A 24,685-nucleotide genomic window follows, 5' to 3' on the forward strand; every position below is an offset into this window, starting at 1 on the left:
AACCTACGCTCTTATTATTTGCTTCGTGGTGCCGTTCTCGTGCGAATTCTCGAGTGATTGCATAAATGCGAGTTTCCAGTAATAACTCGACTCGAGCGCAACTTGGGGAGCAAATTTTTTCATACTAACTTTGTACTGACAATTGGGAATATACATACGAGGATCGTTTGAAAAGTCCGTGCAAAAATGAAAACTACTTAATTGTTTGGGGTGAACCTTTTTTTATTTTTCGACATAGTCTTCTTTTAGGATTTAGACTTCGTCCAACGCTACTCCAGGTTGCTGATCCCTTCTGAATAAAAAAATAGCAATTCGCTTCTTCAACACCTCCTCGTTTGAATAAAATCTTTTTTCTGCCAGCCATTCAAATTGGGGAACAAATAGTAGTCCAAGGGAGCGAAGTCTGGAGATTAGGAGGAATGTGAAACGAGTTCAAGTAAGGTTTTACCATTAATTTTGCGACCACTCCTGCTGAGGCATGAGCTGATGAGTTGTCGTGATGGAAAAGAAAATCACTCGACTTCCTCGATTTAAACGAATGCCAAACACAAACAAAAAAGCAGATCTGGCTGCAACTTGGTGTGTGCTCTTCCAAGAGATGCAATTAACTAAACATAACTTTGATACGCGCCAGTAGTGCCATCTCTCTGATTTTGCACGTACTTTTTAAACGACCCTCGTACATATGCAGGTAAGTAATACAAAAATTAGTTAAATCAGTCAAGCCGTTCTCTAAGGATGATTTTATTAGCGTCAATCGATTTATATTTAAAATGTAAATATGTATATATGGATATGTAATAGTAAGTGTAAGCATAAGTAAGCATATATTTAGTACTAAGTGTGCATTTATTCCTCTCGAGTCATCTTGAACCGCAATGGACCATCAGGCGCATACATAAAAGTCACGGCGTAATCCAATGGCTTGTGATGATATTCCAGTTTGTAATTGCGAAGAAGCTGAAATGGACATGGAATTTAAGTGTCTGCGTGAATATGGAAACGTCAAATATACAAATTTATTTACTTTTGCATATAAAAACTGAGAATGGTACACAGATGTTCCAAAATACTCCAAGGAATAGGAACAGGAATAGTGGGGCCTAGAGCACACAAATCCCTAACACTAAGGACAGATACCACGATTTTTCATGCGGAAAAACAGTGGAAATCAACTCCAAAAGAGGGTTCGAGAAAGTAAAAATTAAAATTGTACCTTCGGACAGCTAATCGGTTTTCAAAGCCTTGAATAGCTTTATATCCACGTCAACAGTCCTAAAAGAGTGCAACAATGCACTCAACAAACTGGCCACTCATAATTAGGACTCACTGATTTGGGTGCCAGGACATGAGGGACACTAAGGAAACGAGAAGACAGAATTTTAGTGGCAGAAGGGCTATTTATTGGGCCAACCCCATTTTTCGGCTTTAACAAAAATAATATAAAACAGGAAACCAAAAAACGCATCTATAGTAAACTAAAATCAGGGAACACTGAAACGGCGCAAGCGGCCTTAATCACTCAAAAAAGCTTTTGAACTTCAATGCTAACAGAGCAAATCTGCTCTAACCCTAGATAAAATGGCCTCAGATTACTTTGTGAAGCACTTACAGGTTACTTTGCCTGTGCAAGATTATGCAGGTTCTGCTGTGATGAAGTCTATGGAACACTTAATCGCCAAATGTGAGGCATTATGCAACAGGAGACACATAATTCTGGGTTCGTACTTAGTAGAGGAGTAAGACCTAAGGATTCATGGTTCGATTCCTCGGTATCCTAAATAATTATAGTTAAGTAATTAGGCTCGCACAATAGATCAATCTGGTCGCAGTGCGTAAAGGCCTTAGCCTAGCCCTGTACATTTCTTTTCACCGATAAATATTTTTTTTATAAACAGTTTAAGGCTGAAATTTTGGTCAAAAATCGATTTTGTTTTTGAGAAACCGCCATTTTCAAAAAAAAAAAAAAATTATTTTGCTTAGTCCTTCGATTAATTACTAGATTTAACATTTATATTTAACATTAACGAAATTTGTTTGGTTTTTTATTTCACAGGATCCAGTTCAGAGATATAGATGTCACCGCAAGACGTCTTTTTTGAGAGCAGCTCCGGGAGATCAGCTGTAACTCCTTTCCAAATAAATATTTTTACTAATACTAAGTCTTAAAATACAGTTAAAAGATAACACAATATGTGTACAAATTTTTAGATCAATAAATTTAAAAGTTTTCTCAGAAAATATTCTGGAAATTTCGCTTTTTTCGGCCTTCTAACTGTATGTAACCCCTTAATTTGATTTTTAGGATTTTTAGCTCTGCAAGAGCGTATAATTCTCTAAGAATAATGTAATAATATAGACTCAGCGGGCAGTTCGTCATATCCAAATATCGATTCCAAACACTACTTGTTTAGTACCTGGCCTAATTAAAAACATTCGAAAAAGGTTGGGTGGAAAGAGTTTGCTGCTTCACTGTCTTTTAACCGTTCTGTTTTTCTTGATTTTTCTTAAAATTTTCTAAAAAAATATTTGAAGCTTACATATATTCAATTTTTGGAATGATTCAAGGTGCAATAAACAGGTGGTAACAGGAGAGCAAAACATCAAGAGCGATGTATTTTGTTTTTAGGAGGAACAAAGGAAAAAATGAGTCAGTTGCTCAAATAGAATGAACTTTCCAATCGAGTCATAGAATAGGGACCTCAATGAAGGATTGTTTCCCACTCGTCATGTCGGATAACCAACTTAACCTAACCTAAAATCCAAGTTTTAATTTGCGTGAGCATCTACATAATTTCTGTTTATTTTCTATCAGTGCTGACAAGTTTTTTTTCATCTGTTGTAACATAAAGATAGATTCGGCTATGTGTTTTTGATATGACTTCAACTCACCTTTGCCAGCAGAATTTGCATTTCTAAGTCGGCGAAACGTCTACCTAAACACATTCGCGCACCATAACCATATGGCAGGGATGCGAACGGATGCAAGTGCTCGCCAGTGCCACCCTGACTTGTTTTTAACCAACGCTCTGGTTTGAAGGAAGTCGCATCCGTGACGAACTCTTCCATTTGTCCGGTTACGAGAGTTGGAAAGACCGCTTGCACCTGCAATTAAATTTCGAATAAATTATCAAGATTTTTCCTTTCGTATGAGAACTGCTTATCCACGTACGCCTTTAGGTATTCTGTACCCACAGATGACCGTATCCTCCTGCAGTGTGCGGCCATTGCCAATAACTGTGCTATACATGCGGAAAACCTCTTTGATAAACGCCTTCAGGTAGTGCATCTGATCGAGTCGTTGTATGGAAAGTTCCGTGCCTGGATCGGGTAAAACGCGTTTTAGTTCCTCACGTAATTTTTGTTGTTCGGCTGGACGCGTTGCGAGCTGATAGAGAATGGAACAAACGGCCATAGATATCTAAGAAAACAATTAAAAAAAGTAATATTTATTATTAAAAAAAAAAGTTAATATCTGCTGGCGGTTCATTACCGTATCGATGCCAACTAAAATCAAATCCAAAGCCATAATCGTGGCTACTTTTTCATTTTTTTCAGCGAGTATAACTTTTTCCAGCAGCGAGGGCTCGCCGTCGCGACTGGGTCCTTGTTTCCTCAAACGCTCCGTGGCGTTGTGGATATATTTCATGCAAACCCTGGATAGACGTTAATTAGATGAAAATGGCAAAACTATGTGTTCACAGTTAAAGCAAGTTAAGCTACTTGGCAGTACTTACTCCACAAAAAAGTTCATGTTCTTAACATAGTGCGTCCATAGCGGTGTGGGGAAGTAGCGCCAATATGGAGCTTTCAATTCAAGTGTAGCAACATTACGCAACGCATATTTGGCTGCATCGATTATCTGCTGCGGCTCGGAATCTGGCGATAGATTAGGCTCCAAGCAACCGAGCCTTGTGTCGAGCGCAACACGCCCGATGCCTAAACAGAGGCGAAAAGAATTTCCGTTCTGAGAAAAAAAAGACGAAAGTTTGTAACTTAAGTTTTCACTCACATTCCAGGGACCATTTGTGAATTTCATTATCGAAGTCCTCGGGCAATTCCGAATTCTCATCCAATAGCTGCTCACAGCGTTCCAGAAAGTCGTTTGTGACCAGCTCTAATGGTTTCAAGTAGCGTCTGATGGTTGACAATTGCAATACCGGCTTTTGTACGCGTGAGCGGAACTGGCGCCAAGGTTCGCCATGACTTCACCACATTAAATAACAAAGGGTTAATAGTTACAGTGGGTCAATAGTTACAATACTCTTGCATACAAATAAGCTTAAAATTATTATTAGGAATATTTATGTACATACACACCCACGACTCCACCGATGTCTTCGAAGAACTCTTTGCGTATTTCACTTTTATATTTCACCAAACTCGGCATTGATGGCCGGAAGGGGGTCGTACCCTCATTTCGATAGCACTGTAAGATTCGGAAGTAAATATTATTAGATATTAGGGTGTCTCATCGAAAAGAGTTGCGGGTGAAAGCCCAGAATAAAAAAATATATTATATTTCCCCGCGCAATTATTTCGAAAGAGTATTAAGGAAAATATGTAATCAAAATTTTCAAAAATTAAATAAAAAAAAATAAATTAAAAATTGGCGCGTACACTTTTGTTAGGTGTATGGCCGAGCTCCTCCTCCTATTTATGGTGTGCGTTCTTGATGTTGTTCCTTTTTCCTACAGTTTTAAGCCGGCTCCGAAGGCCAGATATTTTTTATGAGGACCTTTTTCTTGGCAGAAATACATTCGGAGGTTTGCCATTGCCTGCCCAGGGGTGATCGCTATTAGATATACCGCTAATTATACCGAGAAGTCAATCTACGATACTCGGAACGCAGATTGGTACATAAGAAATTATGATATTCACCACGACTTCGGTATACACACAGTCACAGGGAGCCGGGAATGGAACTTCAACCAAGAAGACTAAAGCGTAAAATAAGGTGGTAAGGTAAGCGAATAAGGTGGACGTGGGAGCAATTCGAAGTTCAATTCATGTAGTTTTTCCATTGGTTTCATTTACTTGCGGAAGGACCTTCCATTCGAGCTCTTGGAGTGCGGCTTTGATGACTCGTGCAACATGGGGCCTGGCGTTGTCGTGAAGGAGTATGGTTTGACCATGTCGATCAGGTCTTTTTAGTCGAATAGCCTCATTCACGCGATGTAGCTGGGCAATGTAGAGTTCCTTGTTGACCGTGGCATTCTTTTCGAGCATTTCCCTGTGCACCATTCGCTCCCAGTCCCACTAAACACATATCATGATCTTAGTTGGATGAAGATCCGGCTTGAGCGTCTCTCCTGGAGCCACTGACTCCTTTCTTCGCTTCATATTGATGTATAGGCACCATTTCTCATCTTCCGTGCCGATTCGGTTGTTTATGACCGAGTGTTGCTCGATGGCGGGCGAGATGCTGAGATGCAATTTCAAGGCGACTTTCTTTGTTTTTTTTCGTATAACTCGTGAGGCACCCAGGTTCCCAATTTTTCGGTAAATCCCACTGAATGAAGCTGATTGAGAATCTGTTTATGATTGCAGTTAATTTTTCCGGTCAATTCACGACTGGTTTGGCGATCGTTCTCCTTCAAGACCTCCTTGAGAAGTTCTTCATCGATTTCAGCAGGCTTTCCGCTGCGGGATGTGTAATCGACGTCAAAGTCGCCATTTGCAGACCATTTCCGTGCTGTATACTCGTCTCCATACACGTCGCTCTTTGACCTCGATGAAAAGCAAAGAAGGGAAGGTGTCGAAAATGTTGATTTTTACCTCTTGGGCATTCCATTTCTATGCCTCAAAAGTAATAAAAAATTAAATAACTCAAAAATACAACTAACGTAGTTTTATAGAGTAGAAAGAGTTCTATCGAATGAATACTTACCCTTTGCCAAACAGTAAACAAGGCGTTGTAAAATAAAAGAAAATATAAAAACGCTATGAACTTATACCCCAACCCAACACAGAGTTTTCCCAAATCACTTGATTGAGTAGGCTTTCAATTGTCTTGAGTTTGATATCAGTTCTGGTACTAAATGAAGTAATTTTTTTCGCAAATTCAAAATAAATAAAAATGTTTTATAGCTTTTTGTTAATTGAATTAATTGCAATGTTTTGTCTAATCAGAAATTGGATTTTTCAAATCCTTGCGCGTGTGAGCGAAAGAGAGAGGTTGCGTTCAGCATAGCCTTACCTATGTATTTGTAACTGAATGTGGCTACATTTTGAACAAATTTAATGGATATACACACATATGTTTCTATATATCTATGAATGTACATATATATGCATGTCTACATTAAAACTAACATTAGTTCAAACAAATGACTTCCATTCAAATGTCTAGATGCCCGTAATCGTATATGTAAGCAGTAAAGATAAAAGTTATGGGTGGAGCGGCCGTCCATAAATATGTACATACTTGTTGTATTTTGCAAATATATACTGAGTTACATCAATACTATGTACAAATATTAAGCTAATGGCACATAAATGACACAAAAATCAATATGGCTAGTCGTAAATACACAAATAAGGCACACACACATACATATGTATATGCATGCATATGCCCAGGTATACTCGCGTGTGTGTTTTTTCTAATATTTGAAATCAATATTATAGAAGTGATACCTTATTCAGCAACAATTTGCACATTCGCTAGAAATGCACTCTAGTAATTATAAATAACAACAAACGTTTGTGTTTGGCACTCCCTGCACGTGGCGCTCTAAGCTAAGGACATTTTTAATAGGTACAGTTCAACAAATAAAAGTTAACATATTTCAAACAGGTAATGAAACGTAAACCTAAACTTTGCAGAAAGTAGTTTTTGTATGTTTTAAAATGTAACACTAATACTGACGAAAATAATCGAATTGCCGAACGAACTTCGTCGAACGAAGCGATGCCCCGGATGTTATTCGTCGTAACATTTCGCACAGTAAAATAAAACCAAATCGAAATTCACATCAGCGGGTTAACAAATAAAGAAAATAAAAATAGAAAAGCGAATAGATGAATCTTCAAATGTGTCGTTTAATTGAAATTACCAAAGTTTGAAATATGTTTTTAATGTATTTTTTTATAAATATATTTTTACTGCGCAAAGCACTCACAATACATTCTGTCAAAAAAATATCAGGAATTGTTCGTTTAAAAAGCGCGCGTCTAAATTTTTTTTCCTGGAATTTTGCTGTCCTCTATAGTATCGCCGAGCGGAGTCTGTCAATTAGCTTATTTAATTATATCAGTCAACCGTAGGTTTGCTCTGCGAATTTCACAATGGGTAAAAATATCGAACAAAGAATTCGTCTTAAATTTTGTGTTTTGAACGGCATTTCGTGTGCCGAAACGTTGAAAATGTTGCAGAAAGCCTATGGCGAGTGTGCTTTATCAAAAACACGGGCCCACGAGTGGTAAAAGGCTTTGGCAGAGGGCCGAGAAGTCGTGGAAGACTTGCTCCGATCTGGTCGCCCATCAACGTCTCCAACGGATAAAACGTCGACAAAGTCAAGGAAATGGTGCTGGAAAACCATCATTTAAGTTTGAGGGCGATAGCTCGTGACCTTATATATTTATATACTAGCGAAAACCCGCCCGTTTCGCTGGTCGTCTTTAAAAAAATCTAGATTAATTAATTAAATTAAACCGAAAAATACTGTGTGTATTTTATAAAAATTTTCGCTCATGAATAGTAATGAAAGAAGTTTTAAATAGTAGTAGCAATTAAGAAACGTTTGATGTGATTTAAATACTTTATTACTTTTTTATTGTAATGCTCTTTGATATACAATATTCTTCGTTTTTCCATGCGTTGTTGAATAAATGAACAATACCGATGGCTTACCAACTCTAGAGCATGAAACATAAAGTTGGCCATGAGAAAAACATGGGTATTCTAAATCAATACCACAAATTGATAAAGTTTGACCTTGTGACTTATTAATAGTAATCGCGAATGCAAGGCGAACAGGAAATTGAAGACGTTTGAATTCAGACGGCATATCCGATGGTATCACTGGTATTCACGGTATTAAAACGTCTTCGCCAGAGTATTTTCCATTCAAAATTGTTGCTTCAATGACGTTATTCATCAATCTCTTAACTGTTAATCGAGTGCCATTACATAGTCGTGGTTGATTTATGTTTCTCAACATAATAATCGGTGCTCCTATTTTCAAGTTTAGCATGTGTGGCGGTAATCCAGGTAAGTCAAGGGAATTCAAAAATTCAGTGGGATAATTTACAATATCATCTTGATTTGTAACAGTGTCAACGGATCGATATGTTTGTTCTGGACTTGGTATGTTAGCCAAAATAGCCGCATTAATTTCATTCACACCTTTATTTTTGCCAGCCATGATGGCTGGTTCACTAAACCAATCATGATTTTTGTAATTTTGAGGCAAATTTGGGAAAATACTTTGAATTACGTGTTCTTTCGTTTGACTTATTTGACAAAAGTTTGGTTGTAAAGTTATTAAGCCAGTTAAATTATCGACAGGAACTTTGCCATTTCCAATATCCAATAATTGCTGTGAAAATTCAGCAGCTGATGGATCATTTTGCATTAGAACACGTACATTTGTAGTTAGTTTGAGTGTTTGAACATGTCTCCACAAATATGATGATTTCAAACAAGCAACCAATTCATCTGCTACAGTTGCTCGAGGAATAACAGGCAGTTTTCCTTTTCCACTTCCATCTCCAGCTCCATCTCCTTTCTTTATCCCGGAAACGGGCAGTAAAAATTACTTCACTTAAAAGCTTTCATCAACAGCTTCCATCTGATACCCGCATTGTACAAACACATCCAAGGGGTCCACCTTTTCGGCTATATCTCGAGACGCAGGTCACTCAGAGATCTAAAAAATGCTCTGTACTAAAGCACTCATCAGTAGCTTTGATTTGATACCCACAATGTAAAAACACATCCTACCTCACGACCAAAATGTATTCAATTCTAATGAATGCTATGTGCGGTACAAAGAATACGTGCGGCAAATGGCAAAAACACACTCACTTAACCGACGCACCGCACACACACGCGTTATCGGATTTTAACCAAACTTCACAGAAACCTTTGCCAAAGCAACACCAACAATGTGTGAAACTTTCATTGTTTTCCTTACACGCGTTGCTGAGATTATCCCGGACAAACGCACACTTTCTTTCGGCTTAATTTTTATATATATAGATAAAGATAATTGGCGCGTACACCCTTTCTGGATGTTTGGATCTGGATGTTGTTCCACAAATGGAAGGTCCTACAGTTTCAAGCTGACTCCGAACGGCAGATATTTTTTATGAGGAGCTTTTTCATGGCAGAAATACACTCGGAGGTTTGCCATTGCCTGCCGAGGGGCGACCGATATTAGAAACATCTTTTTTTCATTTTAGTGTTCATACAATAATATTTTCAAAAATACAGAACTGTGGTCCAAAACAATTTGCATACGGAATTTTAATACCCAGAATATTTTATTGCCTTTACAGAATTTTGATGTTAGACACAGTTTGCACGAGGCACTCACCCAAGCGCTGATTCTAGGATGGCGGGGAAAACAACTAAGAAAACCATGTTGCTTTAAAACAACAGACCAGATTTGACTATTAGCCCGTCTACTTTAAAATGAGTTTTACTTTTAAATTTAGTCTGCCACATAAAAGTCAAAGCACAATGACATTAGGCAGACTTTGCAAAAATTATTGCTGTATTTCTACCCAACCACATTGAAAAAAAATCACGCAAATATTATTTTATTCAAAGTCAAAGCGGCACTTTTAGGTTCTTGCCTATATTTTATTAAATAACTTTCCAGTAGTATTTTCTTCTTACCTTTTCTATTTCATCAGCGTCGTATATGAATAGCAAATCCGGTCGTCCGATGAGTCCACTGAAACGCACAATGCTTCCGTATCGTTCATGTAGCAGCGATGAGATTTTCGCCACATCTGATATGGTATACTGGCCGATGATGGGCATCATTCTGTGTGCGAAAAAGAACCAAAATTTAAAACTCCACTTCCTGTATCAGGGTAAATTATGAATTTATTAGTCACAGGTGCGTCGATCAGCTATCGACGAGTTCGCGCTTTAAGTCTTTCATTGGATGAGCGCAATTTGTATGAATCTCACGAATGACGGAACTTTGCTTGAAGTGAGAGATTCCATACATTTAATTGCTTGAATTTGCATTTGAATTACCTTTTGAAAATTGTCATGCGCTACTATGTATGTGTAAGTGATTTTATTTTAAGTAAATCTAACAAAGACTATGGGCCGGTAAGTTTTGAATGAAAAAAAGGAAAACTATTTAGAAAATGGGAAAAGTAAGAAGTAGGGAAGCAATAGTAGAAAAGGAAAAAATAAAATTTTTTCGGACTCAATTTCTTGAAGCACTTTACAGTAAGAAAAGAAAGCAAGTTAATCCATGTACTTATACTATTCTGCATTTTCATATTCCGTTGGATTTCTAATCTACATTTTTCCACACAGAAACGTCTTTGTTTGGACTCTAAATGAGCTAAACCTCTTCCAGATGCTATTATAAGAAAGTGGTCAAAAAAAATTTGGGTATTCGTGCGTACAAGGTGTGTTCAAAAATTATCGCGAATTTTGTGTTTTTTCAAAAATTATTTATTTATTCATTAATATCTATTTTGTCCCCTTCAAAGCAATCCCTATGAGATATTTTGCACTTTTGCCAACGTTTTTTCCAATCTTCGAAGCACTTCAAAAAATCATTTTTTTTATCTTGTTCAGCTCCTCCTTCGATGCCGTCTTTATCCCGTCAATCGTCAACGCCCCTGCAATCGAAGAAAACAGTAAGCAAAACTTTTACATTCGACCGAACTTGGCGCGCTTTTTTCGGTCTTGGTTCATGCGGCAGCTTCCATTGAGATGATTGAGCTTTGGTTTCCACGTCATAACCATAAACCCATGATTCGTCACCAGTTATGACCTTTTGCGTCTCATTAGCAATGTTCATGCGATGCTGCTTTTGGTACGAATTTTCCGGCGACCCGTCGCACAAGCCAATCGATATGTCTAGGTCCTCAGCAACCATTTTTTTCACTTCATAACTTCTCGGCCTTCTGAGAACATTTCGTACCACCGATAAACGTTGCTTTGGTCCAAAGTAGCTTCTCCGTATGACACAGTCAATATTCGGAATGCATCCACGCACTTAATTTCGTTTTTCACACAAAGTTTGATACAGGTTCTTTGATCCATCTTTTTGAATACGTAAAAATCGAACACGTGCAAGCAAAGCAGCTGTCAACAATAAACTGAACATTCAAAATAGCCGAATTCGTTAGCATGAGTGAGAGACATGAGTACCAACTTATCGCCACAAAAAAATCGAAATTCGAATATACGTAACCTACGAAAATTCAAAATTCCCTATACTTTTTGAACACACCTCGTATAACCTTACAACATCAGCTTCATTCTCAAACCTAATCTAAAAAAAAAACATCAGCTCTGTTTTACTCGAATCGACACTCAGCTCACTTTGCGAGGTGTGTAACCTAAAAAGAGCTTCCTCAGGGATATCACTAATATCACTAGAAGGGAAAAGTCCTGATACTGTCATCACTACGTCATCAACTACTTTTACTCTTTTCGTGTAGGACTGCTCTTATGAGTATCTGACAGCCAGCGCATGTTGAAGTTTTAGCATCCGGAATATTAATTAAATAAATAAAAATATTCATATCTCCACAATATTTCAAGTTTGCGCATTTTTGGGGTTTCCGCTATAAAATATTTACTCAGAACTCCGTCAAATTAAATACGAACGGAGTTGATGGCCTTGAAGCGCTGCTCATGCATATTCTATTAAGCTCTTACAAGTTATTTATAATAATAATAAGTAATAAGTTAAGTAAATAATACTAATTAGAGCAAATATGAGCGATTCATTAGCAATCGGTTAATTTGCTCTCCGCCTGACTGGCAAAAAGTGCAAAATTTTCCAAGAACCCACGTTAAATACTGCACCGCAAGCCCAATATGCCATAAAGGTCCCCTCTTGTTCCATCACTGAAGCATCCATACGGATGCAGCAGCTCATCGTTGAAGTGTATGGTGCCAAACTCCCCTCGGAGCACTTATTAAGTATACTTCTTATATCTACTACTACGAAGCCAAAATATGAATAATGCCCCCGTAAAAAAGTTATTTATTTGATTTAGTTGTTACTGTTTCGTGTTCGCTTAGTTGAACATCGAAAAGGGTTGAAGGTGTCTACTTATTTTTATTTACACTCTTTTTTTTAAACATAATTGACTTTTGACTAAAATCATATTTGGACATACCTATATAATATTTTCCTATTAAAAAATACTTGTCCACTGGTGTGAAATATCTTGTTTAGCTAGTAAATGCCACCTTTTTGGCTGCCATCAGCATCAATTAACACCAGCAACCAACTATTTTCAAATTACTTTTTGCAAATTTTTCAAGTAGCTGCGAATCGTGTGGCCTCTTGTTGCTGATATTTAGCGAACAAACATTCAGTAAGTGTAAGTAAGACTTTAGGTAAATGCACAACACACTTCACAAGGCGCACAAACAAAGCGCCCATAAAAGCCATTGAACCAAAAGTCTATGCCGCTGTTGTTGAGAGGTCATAAAAATAAATATTGGTTTCGTTTGATAAAAAGGAAAAGAAAAAAATCAATGATGAGAAGGCGGTCAAGTTGAAGTTTACATACAGTTTCGTTTTACTGCTATTGTTGTCGCTATTGCAGTTGGTGCATTTTGTTGTGTGCACGTCTTTTTACTGCATCCGATTAGTAACCCAGTCAGTCAGTAGGTTTGCACAAAGGTCTACCGGACAGTGGCCACTAAATTCAAAACCAGTTCCGGTGCCAAGTTGGCCACCGAGAAAGAGGGAAGAAGGAGGTGGTGCCAACTAATCGGGTATTAAATAAAGGTGTTAAAAAGCTACATTTTCGTTGACCTTGAAATATCTAATAATACGACGCTAAGTGTGTTAATGAGCGTGAATGGGCTTTATGAGGGGAACAAACAAATAAAAAAAAAACTAAATAAGATGCAGTGTGTGATTTTCTGTCATTGTTATTTTTAGTTGTTATCACACACACACACACGAATGCATGGAATATATAATACATGGATAGTAGGTGACTATTATGCATATTTTTCTATTTAAATTTTAAATTGGTTCAATAATTCGTCCAATAAGAAAATGTCAAAACTAGCAGAGCTTCGACAAGTCGGACATTTAGGCAGCTTTTCACTGCATTAATCAATTAAATCAACGCAAAAATGTAACGATGTTCCAATAATGAAACAAAAGGGGGCCTTTATGGCATATTGGGATCGCGGAGGGGTTTTGGAAAATTTTGCACTTTTTGTCAGTCAAATTAACCGATTGCTAATGAATCGCTTATATTTGCTCTAATTAGTATTATTTACTTAAATTATTACTTATCATTATTATAAATTACTTGCAAGAGCTTAATAGAATATGCGTGAGCAGCATTTCAAGGCCATCAGCTCCGTTCGTATTTAATTTGACGGAGTTCTGAGTAAATATTTTATAGTGGAAACCCCAAAAATGCGCAAACTTGAAATATTGTGGAGATATAAATACTTTTATTTATTTAATTAATATTCCGGATGCTAAAACTTCAACATGCGCTGGCTGTATATAAATATTCACATACACCTAAGAGTGGTCCTACGAAAAGAGTAAAAGTAGTTGCATACACGCAGATGACGTAGTGGTGACAGTATCAGGACTTTTCCCCTCTAGTGATATTAGTGATATCCTTGAGTAAGCTCTTTTTAGGTTACACACCTCGCAAAGTGAGCTGAGTGTCGATTCGAGTAAAACAGAGCTGATGTTTTTTAGGTTAGTTTTGAGAATGATGCTTATGCTGTTAGGATACGAGGTTTGTTCAAAAAGTATCGCGAATTTTGAATTTTCGCAGGTTACGTATATTCGAATTTCTATTTTTTATGGCGATATGTTGGTAATCATTCACTTCAGTTAATTGTTGACAGCTGCTTTGCTTGCACGTGTTTCGGCTCGTCTTCGAGTTTTACCTATTCGAAAAGAGGGATCAAAGAACCTGTATCAAATTTTGTCTGAAAAACGAAATTAAGTGCGCGGATGCATTCCGAATATTGACTGTGTCATACGGAGAAGCTACTTTGGACCAAAGCAACGTTTATCGGTGGTACGAAATGTTCTCAGAAGGCCGAGAAGTTGTGAAGTGAAGAAAATGGTATTGGCCAATCGTCGAATCACCGTTAGAGAAGTTGGTGAGGACCTAGACATATCGATTGGCTCGTGCGACGGGTCGCCGCATAATTCGTACCAAAACTGCTCAATTTCGACCAAAAGCAGCATCGCATGAACATTGCTAATGAGGTGACGAATCGAATTGCGCTAAGCAATCCGCTAGAAACGCCCGGATTCTTGCATCACGATAGCACCCCGCTCACACATCGTTGATTGTGCGCGACTTTTTGGCCAAAAGCATCACACTAATGATGCCACAGCCTCCGTATTCCCCAGATCTGGCCCCCTGTGACTTTTTCTGGTTCTCGAAACTGAAGGGGCCCATGAAAGGACGACGCTACGCTGCTATTGACGACATAAAGACGGCATCGAAGGAGGAGTTGAACAAGATAATAAAAAAGAGCTGCGGCTTTGTTAGCCTTAGAAGCTCCCGCGAGCGCCCCCGATCTACTCGTTGCCAGAAAGATCTCGCGACTTTGCATGTTTGCGTACTAACCCAGCGCTCGCTAAGTTGACGCGAGGTCCATCTTTAGAGAAGTAGACCACAATTTCTCAAAGGAACTCTAATCCTGCCTGTCTCCTACCCAGTCAGCTCATCAGCCCAGCGGTTTTCCGCTGTGCCACAGTGACCGGGAATGCAAATGAACCTAATATTGAAGTATTCAGATGCATTCGGGAGAGAAATCAGGCATTCATTACACGTCCAGGGTCCTAATTGGGACCTGGCTGACGGAGTAGATATTTGCCTACCTTACAGTAGTTACAGAAGTAAGCAACCATCAACAACTGTTTTAATTGTGGCTACTTCCGCTTGGAAAACCCTGCACTGATTCGGAAGCCCAAATTTGATGGGGAGCCATCAGCTTGGAAAATCCTGCAGTGATTTGGAAGCCCAAATTTAATGGGGAGCCACCAACCTTTCCTTTCATCTTCGAACCATCCGAGTCTTTACTTGACGGGATTGCTGTCGTATTATCCTCCGAAGTGAAGTATTGAAAACCAAGCTGAACCGGAAGATAAATATTTAAAGACGTGTGGAGAAGTTTACTACGTATGCAAGAATAATTTCAGCAGCAATGCAGGGATAAGCTCAAAGCTTGTGATGTGAACGTGTACGTCCTTCATAAGGTTAACTCTAGCACATGGCGCGGCATTCATAATAGGAAATAGAGCAGTTCTAAAGCGCATCTTATGTATGTTCTATTAATCAATGCCCAAGAGAATCAATTGCCCCTTGAACGCAACAACGGCGAAATCGCAGCCCTGTTATAATAAGACTCGGAGAGCTTTGAGCTATCATTTGATTGCGCGCGTATTTTTTTAACAAACTTATAGAGTTCAAGAAAGAAACAGATTATAGCTTTTCTTCGTTAATTTGCAGGAAAACTATTTAAATGAAGTTCCTTTTTAAAGGGGACCAAAGAAGAAGTCGAATAAATTGAAACGACATCATTGCCTTTACAGCGCCGTTTTCAAAATTTCTCACTATTTCTTTAACTGCTCAATTTGGCTAGTATCTACCAAGTTGAAGTATGGGAATTGCATCTAATATCATACATTTTTAGAGGTAACCAAACGGCACTTTTTTCGCTGATGACCTTCTAAGAAGATTATATTAATTTGCGGAAAACGAAAACCATTATTTTTGCGTAAAATGTATTATTTGGCGCAAATGATTTAAATTGGTTTTATGGTCGATCTTTAGCTGCTGGGTGAAGTTACGACTACTGAGGTGCCGTTCAACTTCGATTATTTCTGTGAGTTTATCGACATTATCGACATTTTATGTAACATCAAAAATCCCTGAACGCGATTGACGACACCAAAATTGCACGTTATTAACTGTTCCAGTATCGGCACCATAAATACCATTCCCAATTTCAGCGGCCTGGCTTGCATTTTCGCCTTTTCGCTCTTATCAAAGAAAAACTTTAAAAGGTACCGAGTTTCCGCTTTGTTGACTTCTATTGTTAACACCCTGTAATTCACAACTGAACAAATAAAAAAACTGCAAATTAATTTTTTTAGTTTGAGATGTCACCTTGACAACGAACATAAACTTTAAATAGGTGATCGAGACTTTACGAGAAATCGATCACTACAGTCATCTACCGAGGAAATAGTGGATTACTTTTTCATCAAACAATATTTTGTCTGCCTATGAGGAGTTTTCGTCCGCTCAATGAAGGTTTTTGTGTCAGTTTTATGAAAAATAACTGTCCACGTGCGGCCAAGAAAGTGTCCGCTTAAGAGAGAGTAGTTTATTTCGAAATTCATATTTAAAACTTGGTCCTTAATGGCCGAAAGGCCCCGCTTTGGGGACATAGTACTTACGCGATAGAAAACGAAAGGCCCCAATACGGGGACATGAAAATGATTCAGTTTTCATTTCATTTATTTATCATCGCTGTAGTTTTCTTTAACAAATGCTGCAACTTTGTACAAACCAGGGATGTTGATCATATAAAATTAAAAATTCAAGTAAATATATTGAATTCATATCTAAGTAAATCAGTTAAAATGTTTAGTTAAAGTTTTCATCCTCATAAACGTTTTAGAATTTCACCTAATTTTATGTTGTCTTATGGGCGAGTATTACAAAAAAAGCTTTCGGCCGTTAAGGGTTAGTATAGGAAAAAAATGTCCGCCCTAGGGAGATGTCTGTCTAATAGTAGAAGGGTTCGTTAGGAGAGGTTTCACTGTATGCGGTGCGAGCTAATGTATATTATAATGATAAAAACAGCGTATACCTCATTTGGTCTTTACTGTTGGCAGTGTTGCGATTTGCTAACTACGAGGTGGCGCAAAATTAATCATCCAAATTTGTTCCTGAATAAATTTTTAATAATAAAAAAAGGAAATGGCTTTGACCTTTGCACGACTCATTTCTTGTCTCTTTTGCAGCAGTCTCTGTCAGCAGCTGTTTAGTTCACAAGTGTAAAATGTAATATCATTGTCAAATTATATAGAGTGATTAATTTTGCGCCACCTTGTATATACACAAGTATTTAGGTATGTATTTAAATTTGTTTGCTTTTTTTCTAAATTTGTTTGTAATTTTCTGCTCACAAAGCGTGTCTGCGTACACGCGATCGAAAGTAAAATCCACATTTTTACAAGAAATGCCTACCATTAAAGCTCGTCGTTTTGAAAACTGAGCTTGAAATTTAAATGCGAACAGAAAAGTTGAATTGAATAAATCAAGTTTAAATTGCATTCGAGCGACGCGCTTGCATGAGTCTCATCATTTTGGATAGCAACAAAGCTCGTGCAATTAAATATCTAGAAAAGAGAAAAATTTGTTCAATTTTATTTTACTGCCTCAAATGAATTGAGGTCAAGTTGAAGAGCTGCTCTATAAAGTGCGTCTGCCGACTGCCGACTGATTGCCCTTATTATGTGGAATACCGGTAAAGAGGGCAGCCTACTATGAGCACACGGGGGCAAGGGAGCACACGGGTGCAGTGGAGCATTTAAAGCGAAGGCCACCACAGCAGCGCAAATGGCAGTTGATGAGTTGAATTTTTCGATGCATGCCAAAGTATGTAATATCAACGGCAAGAAGAAGCATTCAATGCAATGGAGTTTAATAGGTTTGAGTGTGTAATGTTTGTGTTGATGATTTGACAAGATAAATTTTGTTTGAATAAAGATTGCTTTCAATTTAAATTACTAAAGATAAAATTGAAAAAAAAAAAACAAAATCCACAAAACTAAATGAGTTTGATTAAAACTGTGGTTTTTGGGGAGTTTTCCTTTGTTGGCGCAAAATCATGGCCAAGCCCAATGCAGTGAATATAAGAATAAAGCAGATAGCAAAAAATAGGCAGGTATTGTAATACACAAAAAACCTGCAACTCTCAGAAAACAGGAATTTCATTACTCTGCAGGAGAGGCGTATCTGCAGTTTGCACACTACCAAGCAGTTCTTTTTCTAAACTAAATGAAGCAAAAAATTTTACACTTGGCGCAGTTTTCTACTCATCTAAAATGGGCACGCGTTTGCCTCATTTCATATTTGTGAAGATTAAACCTTGAAGACCGTAAACTGGACTGCAAAAGCAAACTTTTTCTAAAATAGGTTCGGGCAATGGACTCCGATGGAGGGTAGCAAGCAAAATTATATGTACGTACGAGCATCGATGATTTGAAAGTTTAAGTCTGAAATTGTTTTAGGAGTGGGCCAAGGACCCACTTCTCGCACACTGATCTTTTCAATCCACATATGAAAGCCCGTGATCGGGCAACAGATTCTGATAGAGTGGAACAAACAAAAAAATATGCCTCGATTTGTAAGTTTACGTCTAGATTTCATTTTAGGGGGGACCAAAGTTTCAACCCTTTGGCACATTCTTATGACAAATCCACATAGGAAACCCTCTTTTACATTTTAGATATATAATGAGTTTGGCAGTTTTGTTTATTAGTATTCTTCAACTTGCAGATAACCAGTTCAATTAATTTCAATTGAATGACATGTTTTGGGATTTTGATTTGTTTTCTGACTAGACTATCAAACGCTTGTTTAAAATCAATAAACGGGCAGAAGATACCAATGACGTGCTAAAAAATTTTTCCCAAATTTGGTTTACCAGGAAATCTTAATCAAGTGTTGATCGATTGCTTCTAAAGCCGCACTGGTGCACATCTATTATTTTATCATCAACTTTGATTCGCTCATACAGAATATTTGTGAACACTTTGTAGCCAACGTTCTATAATTTTGACATTAAGTCGTGCTGCCTTTCTTATGTATGGGCACCCTTTACGCTTGTAAGCCATTCACTGGGTATTTTATTCTTTTATTCTAAAAATATTTTTATTTACATCCAAAAAGTCTTTAAATCCGTTTTGGTTACAGCCACTAGTCACTGATTTTGATTGCGATAAACCCGGTGGATTGTCCCAGTATGATCTTCTTTGTCTAACCTCTACATCCTAAATACATTCCTATGAGCCTAGAACCAGTAGGCTATACAGGCCTAAGATATTCAGTTTATTAAGAATGGAACGAGCACCAGTTTTGCTGTGACCTGGAGAGAGTTGATTGCTGTATCGGTACCAGTAAAAAGATCTATGCTGCTGTTGTTGTAGTTGCGTTCAAGGCTAAAGAGCGCGCATCGTTCTATTGCACAAAATTTATGTAAAATAGACGATTCAACAAACTTCATTCTTTTTATGGTATAAAAAAATATATTTTATTTCACAAATACACTTGCGGTTATTGATGATGGCAACGGAAGTTGTTTACAGAAATTCATGCAGGTTGTTTTACTTGGAGCTGTGAACGCTCGTTAATCGTTAGACCTGAATTTGTCAAGCGTGGCACATAGAGTTGGTCGTAAAATTGAGATGTCAGTGGCTGCGGCAGCTACAGATGTGTGACATTTGATTTTGGCTTTTATGTACAATATTTTTTAATTAACTTTTTTAAATTTTTTTTTCAAATAGGATTTTAAATAAAAAACTAAATTTTTTATTTTTTTTAATACAATTTTTTAATTTTAATAACTTCTTATTATTTTATTATTATAATATTTATTATTATATTATTTATTTAAATTTTTAAATTTTTTAAAATTTGAAATTAAAAATTAAATTAAATTTAGAACCTAAAATAAAAATTAAAACTAAATTTATTTAATTTTATTTTTTAAATATTATTAAAATTTTTCAAATTTTATTTTAGGTTCTAAATTTAGTTTAATTTTTTAATTTCAAATTTTATTAAACTTTTATTTTATTTTTTAAAACTAATTTTTTTTTGTTTTTTAAATTTAATTAAATTTTTTAATCTCAAAATTTTTTTACATTTTTATTTTTTTATTTTTATTTTAAATACAATTTTTAAATTTGCATAACTCATTTGTCACCGTTTACTTATGTGGCTTAATGGCTTTAATTTTATTTTTTTTAATTTAATTTTATTTTTTTTAATTTAATTTTATTTTTTAATATCAAATTTTATTTAAATTTTAATATTTTTATTTTTTTTTTAAATACAATTTTTAATTTTCATAACTTCTTGACACCAATTGCATAAATTTTTTTAATTTTATTTCATTTTTTTAATTTTATTTCATTTTTTAATTTAATTTTATTTTTTAACCACAAATTTTATATTTTCTTTTTTTCTGTTTTTTAAATACAATTTTTAACTTTTTGACACCATTTGCATACAAAAATTTATTTTGTTTTTTAAATTTTATTTTATTTTTTATGTTTTTATGTTTTTTATATTTATTTTAAACCCAATTTTAAAAATTTGCATAACTTCTTGACACTATTTGCATACAAAATTTGATTTTATTTTTCTTAACTTGGTTGGTTGGTTGGTTTAAGGGTGACCCCGCATCGGAGTGCCACATAGACCGCAAGTTGGGTCCGTTGTGTTGCCCTAGAGCTCATTATGTTACATGATTTCCCCACCTAACCGAGATTTTTATTGTGGATTTTGGTCAAAGATATTAATTCGTTTCGAGAATTTGATGAGAGATTCGATTTTCAGGTTCGAGAGTACTGAAAGATTGTCAATTGTTGGAGAGCCAAGAAGAGCGAGGCGACTTCTGGCTAGACCGTGACAACTGCACAGCAAATGTCTACTCGATACTTCCTCATCTTCGCCCTCGCAGTATCTGCACAGGTCGTTCTGAGGAACCCCGAGCCGACGTGCGTGAGTGCCCAACAGGCAGTGGCCGGTGATAAGAGATATTATATGCCTTAGTTCGTGTTTCGAAAGACTTATAAGGGTTTTTGTCTGTTTCAGATTGTAGGATGGCCAGATTTGTCTGGTCGTAACGCAAGTAGTTTCCACTCGCCACCTCCGATCAGCAATGATGTGAAATTCTCGATCAATGAGTAATTTACATGTTGACAGCGGAATGTGGATTGTGGGTAAGTTACTAACATTTGATTGCGCAGCTCCGGCTCTTGCGAGCTCATCAGCTTTGCAGTTACCTTCGAATCCACTGTGACCCGGTATCCAGATAACTTGGACAGAATTCTGAACACTTATCTCGTTAAGAGATAAGAGACAGGATCGAACCACATCTGAGTGGGTATAAGAGGAGCTGAGTGCTCGAACGGCCGCTTGACTGTCGGTGAAAAAGCGGATATCCTCTAGTGATATTCTATTTTCTAAGAGAGTTTTCGCAGCATACCAGATAGCGCATACTTCCGCTTGGAATACGCTACAGTAGTCGGGTAATCTAAATGATAGATTGATGTGAGGGGAATTGGAAAAGATTCCAAATCCCACTTTGCCGTCTTGTTTTGAACCATCTGTATATATAGTCAGAGGGCCATTGATTTCGGTTAGATTTGTCTTCCATTCTTCCCTAGTTGGGAGTGAACAGGAGAATAGCAAGGGTGGTGATGGAAGACTTACATGATAGTCTATGTCAGAAGAGATAACAGTGTTCCTGTTCAGTATGGCCGAATGGCCAAGATACTTATTGCATTTCGATATAGCATTCATGCGTGTCGCTGCTTTCGCTGCAATCGCTTTGCCAGCCAGATCGATAGGGAACAAGTGAAGCAACGTATTTAGAGCCTTAGTAGGTGTTGTACTTAAGCATCCTGTTATCAGGAGGCAGGCTGTTCTTTGAACTCGATCAATTGTGGCTACTCTACACCGTTTTTCGAGTGCTGTCCACCATACAACCACACTTAACTTAATTTAATTCTTTTTAATTTAATTTTATCACATTTTATTTAAATTTAATTTTTTTATTTTTATTTATTTTTTTAAATACAATTTTTAATTTTCATAACTTCTTGACACCAATTGCATAAAATTTTTTTCTAATTTTATTTCATTTTATTTTTTAACTTCAAATTTAACTTTTTATTTTTTTCCTGTTTTTTAAATACAATTTTTAATTTATTGCCCCCATTTGCATACAAAAAATTTATTTTATATTTGAAATTTTATTTAATTTATTAAATTTTATTTTATTTTTTAATTTCAAATTTTATTTAAATTTTTATTTTCTTTATATTTATTTTAAACACAATTTTTAAATTTGCGTAGCTTATTGACACCATTTGCATAAAAAATTTAATTTTATTCTTTTTGATTTAATTTTATTTTTTAATATCAAATTTTATTTAAATGTAAAGTTTTTTTTTTTTATTTTTTTTTTTAAATAAAATTTTTAATTTTCACGAAAGTAATGCATAAAATGCGCTTGTGTTTTAGACTTGTTAAACAAAAATCACGATAGTCATTATTTTGTTTGATTGATTAATTTAGTTTTTTGTTTTTTCAATTGAGCAGATTTTGTTGTATATACCCGATGGGCTTCCAGTGCGCATAATCGCATGCAATATTTATATGAGCGTTCGTTGTGTGTGATGATTCGCGTTTTTAATTACACATACATATGTAAATGTATATATGTATCTGCTTACGACATTACAACGATTTGAAGTCCGAGCAAATTACACTCTGACTTGGGATTGTGAAAAAAAGTGAAAGCAAGTTCGTGGCTTAAGTCTTCCGATTTCGTTCAGTTGCGCTGCACGTTGGTCAAAAATAAAAAATTAGCTCTTTCCTTTTGCTACCAACATAGTGTTTGACTTGTGAAATTAGTAAAAAACAAATAACTCACTCTCATTAACAGACAGACAAAACACACATTTATATGCACACATTCGAGTACCTGCGTACAAATACAAAATATGCATGCAAATTCCCAAAAAAAAGGTAATCGCTACGTGCGGCTTGTAAAGAGTTGCAGTAAAGTGATCGAGGCAGCGCTTATCACTACTCTGCCACTATAATTACAGCGCGTCGATTTTTCCATTAAACTAAGCCTGATTTGTATGTGTTTTTCCTATATAAATTTGTGTGCGTGAATGCGTAAATACTTACCGCCAGGTGTTGCCTAGTATGGGTATCGGCTTGGGGCCGGGTATTTCGTTGTACGGCAGCGCGTTCTGCCATTCGCTCGTCTCATGCACCGCATTACCGCCACTGCCGTTGGCTGTTGTTGCACTGCCGGAGGACAGATGTGGACAGGCCATTCCGGGCTCCGAGGCCGTGGTCGCGGTCGCCGCGACGCTAGAGTTTCCTCGTGCATTGCCTTTTGGCACTGCTCTCGATTTGGTTGCAAAGGCCATTTGGTTGCTGATCTTGTTGGTCTTGGCTGCTACAGCAGAAGCGCCACCAATTTGACCATTTACACCGTTGCGCCACAAATTCACTGACAACGCGCGCATATTGCTCATTTTATTGTTGTATGTGGAAAGAGACTAACACTTGTGCAATTTAACGCAATTAAAGTTTGCTTTGTGGTCGCAAACGGAATTTCTTTGTGACAATACAAAAGCTTTAAAAACAAAAATGTTTGTCTTTTCAGAGTTAAATTAATTTTACTTGATTATTGTGCACTCATTGAAATTCTCGATTCGTTTCAATTAAACGTTCACATAATCGGACGAAGAGCGGACAAGCCAAAGCCAGAAAAAAGTATATGGAGTGGCTGTTAACGGGGAGAAGAAAGTAGAAGTTATGTGCACTTCAGGTTAATAAAACTATTTGGCAGACTAAATACTATGTCACTGTCACACTTGGCGACCACAACGAGAGTTTGTGTGTGTGTGTGAAATTCACGTTACACCACTTCCTATCTGCACGTCAACATTTCAAGCTCACTTTTCTTTTTTGCAACACTGATTGCTCCAATTGTCTTGCGATGCTCCGCTGTGCCAAAAATCAACCGCACTTTTCGAATGCCTCTCGCCAACTGGGTTGAATTTCTTTTACAAATTTTATCTTGTCTGCAATTGTTTGAATGTAAAGGAGCTTTTTTACGTGATTCGCCCTAAGCTTTACGCTATCGTTGCTTTCGTTGCTGACGACTTGCGCTTGAATCCGCTGTGCAGACAAATTCGAGTTTATTACCATTGCGCGCTGCCGAAAGCGAAAAAACATTTGAATAATTGGTAACAGGTGTTTTCGATTGGGACTAAAGCTCAGCATCAAAAAGTTGTATTTGCCCGGTTTGAAATGGTAAAGCTCAAAATAGCAAAAGCATTTGGGATTTAAATACGAGGGAAGTGTGATAAGTACGGTGAGTGTACGGTACGGTATATGACCGCCGCGGCTACGAGTTACATGGCCCATTCGATCAGTCAATTTTTCGACTGTATTTTTTTTGGTTTTTGTGGCGGTGAGGGAGAGTTTAAAATCCTTTGCACTTACAGTGGCCGTCGTCTGCTGCGTCGAGTCATTAAAACAATTGCTTCTCTTCCTCTCCTGGATGTTTCATCTGTCCCGGAACTGCGTTTTTTTATGCAAATGGTGTTAATAAGTTATGCAAATTGAAAAATTGTATTTAAAATAAACATAAAAAATAAAAATTTAAATAAAAATTTAATAAAAAAATAAA

General features: G+C 36.8%; 1 protein-coding gene across 1 annotated transcript; it reads right to left on the bottom strand.

Moving 5' to 3' along the window:
- Nucleotides 1–693: 693 nt before the first annotated feature.
- LOC128867307 (probable cytochrome P450 301a1, mitochondrial) lies at nucleotides 694–24,056 on the bottom strand. Its single transcript, XM_054108415.1, has 9 exons — nucleotides 23,167–24,056; nucleotides 9,848–9,998; nucleotides 4,317–4,429; nucleotides 4,013–4,206; nucleotides 3,738–3,939; nucleotides 3,494–3,656; nucleotides 3,173–3,421; nucleotides 2,893–3,105; nucleotides 694–960 (listed from the first exon to the last, which is right to left on the bottom strand). Exons 1-9 carry the CDS (start codon nucleotides 23,520–23,522, stop codon nucleotides 850–852), a joined length of 1,752 nt encoding a protein of 583 aa, XP_053964390.1. The 5' UTR covers nucleotides 23,523–24,056; the 3' UTR covers nucleotides 694–849.
- Nucleotides 24,057–24,685: the final 629 nt, after the last annotated feature.

This window comes from Anastrepha ludens, chromosome 6, assembly GCF_028408465.1.
Source record: "Anastrepha ludens isolate Willacy chromosome 6, idAnaLude1.1, whole genome shotgun sequence".
Lineage (NCBI taxonomy): Eukaryota > Metazoa > Arthropoda > Insecta > Diptera > Tephritidae > Anastrepha > Anastrepha ludens.

Coding starts and splice junctions, on each gene's coding strand:
- LOC128867307 (XM_054108415.1), bottom strand. CDS start 23,522: ATGAGCAATATGCGCGCGTTGTCAGTGAATTTGTGGCGCAACGGTGTA. Junction 3,940..4,012: donor TCACAAATGGTCCCTGGAAT/GTGAGTGAAAAC, acceptor GCCTCTGTTTAG/GCATCGGGCGTGTTGCGCTC. Junction 961..2,892: donor TGCAAATTCTGCTGGCAAAG/GTGAGTTGAAGT, acceptor TGTCCATTTCAG/CTTCTTCGCAATTACAAACT.